Raw genomic sequence first — 10,723 nt, forward strand, 5'->3', positions numbered from 1 at the left:
CTGTCAAATCTGGTACAATTGTGTTCAGCACCTTTTGAAATAAAGTAACAGGTAAAATGTTTTTTAGTTTTAAGTAACGGTGGCTATATTTAATGCTAGATTGGCCACACAGTAGGTCATCTTTTATCAAATCTGGTCAAATTCTATTGTGCAAATAAGCAGAAACTGTAAAAGGTTGTTCTATGCAACCATATTTGAAGAACATCAGAACCACTTGTAAAAATGCAAAGCTCATCAGGACAGAATGCCTTTTGGTTAAATTTGGTCAAATTCTGTTCTGCTGTATTTAAGAAGTCAGTCAGATATTTTCTTCTATTTATAGTAACAGCAACTATATTTGTTGGCAGATTGGCATCATTTGTATAAAAATGAAAGCCATTTATACCAGGATGCTTTCTTTCAAATTTGATAAATTATGTTGTGTAGTTTATAAGCAGTTGTTTTAAAGTTTTTCCATCTTTAGTCATGGCAACTTTATTTGAGAGTGTATTGACATCATTTGTACACATTTCAAAGCCCTCCGTAATCCAGTCAAGAGGGTCATAATACAGTGATGTCCATAGTGAAAAAACAAGTCTGGTAAAATGATACACCTGTGCCGTGTATTGATACGATTCACGATACATGGCCTGCAATATGATACATATCAATAGATGTATCAACTTTATGATCTTTCCATCTCTGGAAGGTAAGTGGCACTCTTTTATGTATATTGACATACTGGTTGTATTTCCAGTGTGCAGATTACTGACAGACATACAGTTATATATTTATATGCAATTCTCATCGAGGACAAGACAACAAAAATACTTTGAAACAGACTACCTGTTAGTTGTCAGTGAGTTTTATTCAACGTTTTAGGCCATTCAATGATGGCTTCATTTAACTTATTTTAGCCACCTGTCCCTTTGTTTTGCAAAACAAGAATGATTTGAAAAAATCTTATTACCAATTATATGTCTCACTTAAACTTGGAAGACATTACGATGTTATCTTCAAAACAGAAGAAATAATACAATTTCCTCAAAGAAAATCTCATCTATTTGTTGTTGTTGTTACAATGTAGGGTTTAATGCCATTTTTTCAGCACAACATAGGCTATACAAGGTGGCCAACATAACTGGTGGAGGAAGCACATGGGAATACCTCTGAAAGAACCAACAAATCACAAGAAGCTACTGGCAAGCTTTCTCACATTCCCACATTGGCCAAACCCAAGATTCAAAAAACCCACACAGACAGAGGTAAGATGGAAGTGATCTGTAACGGTGAGCACTTTAGACACTCGGGGCCCTAAATCTCATCTAGAACAAATCCGAGGTATGGAAATGAGGACGAATACCAACAAAATCTATCACATTGTATTCCTGCAGATCCAAAAGACTGCTGTAGCCACAAGGTACTTGTATTTGTTAGTGAAGGAAAACTATTGTTAATACCCAGTCCTATTCTATAATTATTTTAAATTTACACGAGGTGATCACATAGGTGTCAACCCTTTGAGATGAAAACATGTTCGCCAGACCAATAAAAACCTTACAAAGACAAAAAAAAAACTTGACACAAAAAAATGTATTCATACATTATATAAGATCAACAGTTTTAAAACAAATGCTATACACAAATTATTATGACACATATTTACATAATTATTTACATTTCTGAAACTTTATTTCATTCTTTTTAGGGGGCCTTGAGTGGCCGAGTGGTCTAAAGCGCTCTCCGTTACGGGTTACTGCCATCTAACCTCTGTCTTTGCCCATTCGAGTCTCAAATTCAGCCAGTGTGGATATCTAAAAAAGCTTGCCGGTAGCTTCTTGTGGGTCGGTGGTTCTTTCCAGGGTTTTCCTGTGTTCTTCCTCCACCATTAATACTGGCCACCATGTATAACCAATCGTGTGCTGAAAAATGGTGTTAAACCCAACAACAACAACAACATTCTTTTTACTTATAACCCTATCATCTTCCTGCTTTGGCTAAGCAAAGAAGCTTTTGATGGATGCTCCCTTCTTCATTTCAAAATTTCTTTCATGCAATTTTGTCTTCTAGTGTTCCTTTAGATCATATATGCTCGACACCACCACTTGAATGTCTTTACAGCATATTTTACAAAAAGTATGTGAAGATCCTGACTTGGATACATCTACAATGCCAGGGAAGACTTTAATCCAATCAGCCTGAAACATGCCATGACCTCGGTCAGTGTCTTCAAGCTTGCATTTCTTTGAGTTAGGCTCAGCTATTTGATGGATGGAATATTTCAACTACATGAGAGAAATAATTTTTTTTTTTTTAAATTTAGATCTGACATGTGATGGAGGAAGATCTCCCAATTACAAATATGTTACGAATTTATATTTGTCCCCATAAACCCCAAGATATTACGCCATAAGCTATCCAAAAATTGAAATCTAGAAATAAAAAAGTTTAGAAAGTAGCAGTCCGGAAGATTATACCTCGCAAGATGTTGATCATTTCTATTAAAATTGGGCATCTGGTGTTTGAAAAATTATGAATTTGCTATATGGTGTGCCGATTTTGGTCACAAACTTTATATAAATTGGCAGTGTAACATATTTTCTTGCTGTCTGCATGACCTATCTGACAAACATAACTCAAAACTATAACAGCACGATAAAATGCTGGTGCTAAAATCAGTAGATTATTTATTTTTAATTAGTATATTGTTACAATTTTTAATAAATCGACTTTATCTCCACACAGAAAAGTCGGATGAATTATGGTTACACCAATATGATTGCCACACTATGTAAAGAATGATGCAAACTTTGTGCATTTGATAGTAATAAGTATAAATAATAAAATAATAATGTATAAAATAAGAAAACATACTACACAGGTAGTTAGTCAATATTAGAAATCTGAGTGAACATCTAATCTCCAAGTGATAAACGACAAGATCTTCACACACTGGAGTTGAACCATGAATGAAACTCGTTTCATTATCAAAGGAAAAGCATGGTTTTCAATATGATTTGATTGGTTGTTTCAGGCCACCATAGTCTCACTGAATACTCGTGTTAAAAGAAAATTATGCCAAGAGTCCCGGATGCACACAAAACGAAAAAAAATAAACAATTAAATCTACAATTATTTACAAAAAAACCATAAAAAAAACGGTTGTACAGCCGTACACTGACGAAAAAGGAAAAGAACATACAAATTACGGGTAAACCATACAAGTTGACACCTATGTGATCAAACTGAGTGGTTAGAAATCAGGTCCTCACTGATTCTGTGCTAATTTTACTTATTTGCTTATTCCATTGGCACCTTCATTCACTATTATATATCTCTGCATAAAAAGAGAAATTCCAAATTTGTTCCCCATGTACAAATTTAAGAAGAGATGCTGCTAGGATTTTATCTTATGGGGGACCTCCCCCATTGTCACCAAAATAAGGGAGGAGTAGAAAAGGAGTGGGAGGAGGAAATAGCTATAGTTCAACATTTACCTAACACTTCAATATCTCCCTTTCTTCCTGCTCCATTTCTTTGAGCTCTAATGAAATCAAAATTTTGAAAAGATGTTACCTCTAGCTGTATAAGCATTAATCTGTTAATTATTTCTGAGCATACTCTGTTCCTTATCTGTGTATAAATATTGTTCTGTGCGCATCTTTCTGCAGGGGGCATATACATAGCTAGCTTTGTCACCTTGAAGAGTTTGGGAAACTGATCTTAATGGCTGTCATGTACAATTTTCCATAGATCACTATCATTTGGATTCATCTGTTATGTACAATTTTCCAGAGATCATTATCATTTGGATACATGTGTTATGTACAATTTTCCAGAGATCATTATCATTTGGATACATCTGTTATGTGCAATTTTCCAGAGATTATTATCATTTGGATTCATTAATGTACAATTTTCCAGAGATCATTATCATTTGGATACATGTGTTATGTATAATTTTCCATAGATCACTATCATTTGGATTCATCTGTTATGTACAATTTTCCAGAGATCATTATTATTTGGATTCATCTGTTATGTGCAATTTTCCATAGATCACTATCATTTGGATTCATCTGTTACGTACAATTTTCCATAGATCACTATCATTTGGATTCATCTGTTATGTACAATTTTCCATAGATCACTATCATTTGGATTCATCTGTTATGTGCAATTTTCCAGTGATCAATATCATTTGGATTCATTAATGTACAATTTTCCAGAGATCATTATCATTTGGATACATCTGTTATGTACAACTTTCCAGAGATCATTATCATTTGGATACATCTGTTATGTGCAATTTTCCAGAGATCATTATCATTTGGATTCATTAATGTACAATTTTCCAGAAATCATTATCATTTGGATACATCTGTTATGTACAATTTTCCAGAGATCATTATCATTTGGATTCATCTGTTATGTACAATTTTCCAGAGATCATTATCATTGGGATACATCTGTTATGTACAATTTTCCAGAGATCATTATTGCTTGGATTCATTAATGTACAATTTTCCAGAGATCATTATCGTTTGGATACATCTGTTATGTACAATTTTCCATAGATCATTATCGTTTGGATACATCTGTTATGTACAATTTTCCAGAGATCATTATCGTTTGAATTCATTAATGTACAATTTTCCAGAGATTATCATTTGGATACATCTGTTATGTACAATTTTCCCGAGATATTATCATCTGGATACATCTGTTATGTACAACTTTCCAGAGATCATTATCGTTTGGATACATCTGTTATGTACAATTTTCCATAGATCATTATCGTTTGGATACATCTGTTATGTACAATTTTCCAGAGATCATTATCGTTTGGATTCATTAATGTACAATTTTCCAGAGATCATTATTGTTTGGATTCATTAATGTACAATTTTCCAGAGATTATCATTTGGATACATCTGTTATGTACAATTTTCCAGAGATCATTATCGTTTGGATACATCTGTTATGTACAATTTTCCAGAGATCATTATTGTTTGGATTCATTAATGTACAATTTTCCAGAGATTATCATTTGGATACATCTGTTAGGTACAATTTTCCAGAGCTCACATAAATTATCTATTTGATACATCAGCTCCAAAATTGGAATTTTTCACTAACATAAACTTTGCTGAATCAGTGGTTGACTTACTACTATGCCAGATTTCTTATCTGTTCCATAATGTTGTATTAGGGATTTTAGTACATCATTACCATAGCCTGTTTGTACAGACAAAGGTATAAATATCTTTACTTCTTAATTTAATTTTTTCATCCTTATTTATTCAGTTTATCTTAACTCTGATATGAATATATAGTTTTGTAGCATATAATCCGCAGGGTTAAATTGGTTGATTAAAATGAAAATTGCGTTCTACTTTTAAAATACCTGCATTTTAATTAGGCTCAGTATTCTGCCCTTTCTACAATTAGTTTTGAAAAACTGCTGAAAGGGAAACTGACTGTCATGCAATCTATTTTTGCCCATCCAACATGTACATCTGACTCATATCTAACATTGTCTGACTCAAAATCATTCACTGGTATCTCCATTCAAACATGTCCAGCTCCAATAATCCGATATGTTTCATACCATTAAAAATTATTATCATCACCACTATCATCATCCAGTATTTGCTTAACAAAATCATAACCTGAAGAAGAACCACATGAGGAATCAGAATTTTTTTTTGTTACCTTGTATTTTAACATGCATTTATAAACCTTCCTTGATGGAAAGTTAAAACTACACTATTGTGCATATTCCAGGGCCCAATGTGAATCAAATTTAGTATTACATTAATATCATGCTTGAAGAACACAGATGTGTAAACAGTTGTCTACCTGAGAAAAAAAACTGATGTCATGACAAGAACAGTTAAGTAAAAATTGTACACTTCACTGAGCACATTTTCATATGTGGGACTTTCAGCTAATTTGAACGAGTCCTCATGCATTACTGTTCTCCAAGCACATGAATTCATGCAAAATTCTGCATAATTCACACAATTGCACACCCTGACAGCATCTCTATTAAAATACTTTACATATCAATTAATCACTTTTGCACAAAGTTTCTCTGTTCCTTTGCCAATACTTCCTGTTTGTCATATAGGGAATAAGCTACATTGATTTCTGATTGGTGGTTATTGTTTAACCTGAATTGGAACAAGCAATAACCACCAACGTGAGTTCAATTTAACATGTTTCACTGTGTGACACACCGGTAGTGTAGCTTTCAAATCAACCGAAGTAGAAAAGAAACTGTTCAACGTAGAAACTTTGTGTAAACGTGGTTATTGAATAATGAGTAAAGTACTTCATTGTATTTGTAGAACACGCTTGGTTTGTATCCTATATGCTGAACATGTTGCTGGGTTAAGATAATTAGCATGGAATTGGGGGAGGGGGCAGATTATGAAAATTGTAACTTTCTCTTAACTTGCAGATGGCAAGTGAATATTCTCAATAGTCTTTTTCGTTTTTACTAATAAAAATGAGTGTCTGTGACTGCAAATGCTGTTTTGGATGAATTTAAAATTTAAAAAATATCAAGGCAAACTAATAATAACTATTCATGACTGGTGAAGATTAAATTAACTTGCATATGGTAAGTATTATTTTGTATAGATTCTTCATCTCTTGTATCAATTAGTCCGACAATGTAAATCATCAACTCATATTTATGTTTTGGGGTCCATGTCTTACATTGTTGGACTATTGTATCAATATGTGTATCATTACAGCAAAAGAAACAATGAATCAATATACACCTCTCCCTCAATAACTCGTGCACATCGGGGTCAAAAAACATCGATTGCACTATAAGTGAGGCACGAGTTATCAAGGGACCTATAAAAAAAAAGACCAAAACCAATAAATGGATCAACATAATGGCAAAAGAGGGGTGGGTGGGTTGGCAGGTTATAGTGTTGAATACTCAATTTATGATACAGCTGAGAGTAACTGTGAATAAATATCTCTTCATAATGGTGTACTTTGTTTATTTTTCCTCAAAGAGCAACATTAATTTCAGGATAAATTACAGTATATTGAGGAGATCAACAAGAACATTATTCCACATGGTTTCTGTTCACTTAACATGTGTACCACTTCACACATTACGTACTATGTCATTAATTTGTTTGCTGAATTGGATACATTCTAGTTTTATTGTTTGGTCCAACTAGATGGATTCTTTTAATACAAAAGATCAACACTCATTTCAAGAAACATTGTCGATAGATAGATAGATAGATAGATAGATAGATAGATACACAGATAGATAGATAGATAGATAGATAGATAGATAGATAGATAGATAGATAGATAGATAGATAGATTTGATTGTGGTAGAAGTAAAATGAAAAAAAAAATCACAAGGGTTAATCATTACCAACATGAATTTAATGGGTCTACAAATTTAAAACGAAATAAATTTGAACACAATAATACTTGCCATTTGTGACACGCTTGACAAATATAACTTAACATTTTGAAAAAAAATCAGTTAATTTTTTTGTGTGTTACTCCTTGATTTTTCTGCCACTGAGCAAAATCCCACAGATTTCTCAACTGTGTGATCTTTACATAGTCAACAATTTGGGTCTCCAGCCACCGTATGGCAATATTAAAAGATTTGGTCTTCTGTGTATTGTTCACAAATGATTATCTCTCTGAGCTGGTTTGGATAATTACATCTGGCTTCCTGATTTGCTGAGCATATCTCTCCCGACAATGAATTTTGTTTAATTCCATGTCGGCGCTGGAATCTCCAAAGCTATCTATGGCTTGCTCTAAAATGAGATTTATTGTCCATAATTTTTGCCATTTTCTCTGCTTGGGCCTTGAATATTGTTCCAGAGATGGGAACACCTTGTTCACATTGCTGTGTGAACCAAATGTACACAGCATCATCTAATTTGGTATCTTGTGCAGTCCAAGCTCGTTTTCGTTTGATTCCATCATCTGAATCAATATCATTTAAGTAATCCTTAAGTTTCTGCTCATCATTAAGCCAACCTCGAAGTGTCGACTCAACAATTTTTAGTTCCTTGCAAATTTTGGCTCAAGCTTCACCATTATGAACCCTATCTATGATGCACAGCTTTTCAGTCGCTGAGTATACCTTCCGCTTGATTTACTCTCCATGGTCACATTTACAAATGATTAAGACACATTACTGATTGGTAATATATACTTTAATGATGCTAAGTACATAAAAATGTGAAACCATTTTTGATTGGTCAAATAAAATGAATTTTTATAAAGGTAGTGACCACAAGAACTTTATGCTCAGATTTGCATGCCTTTGAATTTTTTCTTTGTACCTCCCTTGCTTGATTTGATACAAAAGACATATTCAAAGTGATAAAACAACACAGGTCTCTTTTAATTGATTTTTTAATGCAACAAACACTTCCCCAAGTTGTTAATCAAAACAAAGCCGGCATGTAATTAGGTTCTCACAGAGGTACTCACGGGTTTCGATGTGACGGTCAATTGACTCTTTTCATGTTTTAAAACAGAATATGCTGCAATCATAATGTTTACAATGAAACGGAATTAACGGGTTAGAACGTGACTTTCACATAGCAAGACATTTAATTGGTGTTTATTTTATTCACTGTTGCCACCTGTTAGCATTTACCAGAAGTTTTCACTGATTGATAATTCACCAGACTGTTTATTTACAGTGTATTGACAAACATTTATCATAAAAAAACTTACATAATATATAATATCTTATTTAGAACTTGAAAATTTCACAACATGGGTTCTATCTTTATGGGCATTAATCACCTTTTTCGATGATAAAACGAGCGATGTATCAAGGTTTAATTTACAAATTCTTATCGTAATTTTTTCATGTTCAGCATATTTTAAAGATATTTAAAATATATTTTCTTAGGAGAAAAAAACTGAGAGCCATGCCAGACATCACAAGTTATCCTGGCGTGAGTTATCGAGCGAGTGGTATATTGATGAATTATTTCACCCCTAATGAGAACCCTTACCACTGTAATCTACTAACTATAGTCCAATATTCAATTTATTTCAATCAAATCATTTTCTACAAGTAAATAGTTTTTGTATCAGTGTACTGTAAATGTTAACCTTACTTTTACTGCTAGACTGTGATCCTGACTCTTGATTCTTCTCTTGCACCTCTTCCTCTGCATCCAGCAACAGCTGTATAAAGTCAACTCGACCAGTCTACACCAACAAAAAGTTAAATCACATCTTAATATAAAATATTCAGCACTTACGGATTTTTTTATTACTGTATTCCATGTAATTTTTTGTACATGAATGATTAATTTCAGTGTAAAAAAAAATTATATGTATAATAAATAATTATCATTTTGTGGTACTGACCGTACAAAAAATAAAGGGATAGTACCTGAACAAGTTCTACAGAACACATGCTACTTTACAACCTAACAGTACAAACATACAAAGTAAATGTATATTTTTCTGTTTCATTCTGCTCTCAACTCAAGAAACTAATTACAATAAAAGTACTCAAAAAGAGTTTTGTTGTTATTAATGAGAGAGAGAGAGAGAGGATTGTCTCAGTGTGATAGCTCCTCTGCATTTAGAGCATATGTAGCTGTTATGTTGTGTATATTGTTGGCAAAATGATTAAGATGGTTTGAAGATGTATTAGGTAATGGTATTATTTATTTATTGGTAAACTGTACACAATGACGAAAGTTCACATTGTCAAAAAATTAAGTGCAACTTGTATTTTTAGAGCAGCAATAATTTCATTATCAAATTGCAAAAAAAATATAAGGAACCTGAAATCACGTTTTAGTTAATGCACGTGAGTGCGCACGTGCATGTGTTTGTATGTGTGTGTGAGAGAGAGATGAAATAAAATTGTGTCAGTGTACAATACCATATTTATTCAGGGTGGTTTTTATTTGTAGTTTTTACAAAGATAAAAAAGACTGCATTTTGAGTTACCTGATTATTGTGATAATCCTCATGTATTATGACCCTACTATATTCCATTATCAATAAACACCACTAAATCAACAATTCATTCTTGTTTTAATTATGATGTACATTGTCACAACAATCACATGGCTATGCAGTGTTATTTACATGGTAATTAAACATGCCTAGCACTTTGTTATTCCAGTTGAAACCAGACTGAGGGCAAGAATCAAATGAATAGGTCAAATCAGCAAGGCTGCCAGTAGGGAAATGAGGCTCTCTCTAGGGTAAAGAAGATATGTCAATGTGATATTGAAGCCATTGTTCATATAGAATTTGTTTTAAAGACAACCAATCATATACATTACTTGTTATTTCGAACTCGCCAATAAAGATAATAGAGGGGTATCTCGTAGAACAGATTTACAATAAAATGTTAATTATATCCAAGCCAAAACAGAACAAGCACTTAAAAGATAGTATATGTATATATATGAATCAATTTAATGGAGTCCTTGACTTTCAAATTTACGATAGAAAATGGCATGGTTTTTATATTTTATGTCTGTATGACTATAATGAAACAATAAAACTAGTTGACCAATGGTCTGTGGTCTTCACTTTTGCATGTACTGAGATGTAATTTTTGTTGGATAAGAAAACATCAAACTCATTTTAAAATGCACGTGGTGTTTTTGTTACAGTGACGGACTTAATAAGGAGAACTAATTAAAGATAACATTTAAAGGTATGGTCTGTGAAGTCGTTTGTCCATTTGTTA

The 10,723-nt window shown here is 32.9% G+C and overlaps 1 protein-coding gene across 2 annotated transcripts in view; it reads right to left on the minus strand.

Moving 5' to 3' along the window:
- LOC149776689 (cytochrome P450 3A24-like) overlaps window positions 1-10,723 on the minus strand; it is a 119,796-nt gene that overhangs the window by 35,147 nt on the left and 73,926 nt on the right. For both annotated transcript variants that reach the window (XM_089941226.1, XM_089941225.1), the window contains exon 10: window positions 9,120-9,213. In XM_089941226.1, the coding sequence (XP_089797352.1) occupies window positions 9,120-9,213 (94 nt within the window). The remainder of the gene's footprint in view (window positions 1-9,119; window positions 9,214-10,723) is intronic.

Source organism: Sinohyriopsis cumingii, chromosome 18 (genome assembly GCF_028554795.1).
Source record: "Sinohyriopsis cumingii isolate HCF-2022 chromosome 18, ASM2855479v2, whole genome shotgun sequence".
In the NCBI taxonomy this organism is placed as follows: domain Eukaryota; kingdom Metazoa; phylum Mollusca; class Bivalvia; order Unionida; family Unionidae; genus Sinohyriopsis; species Sinohyriopsis cumingii.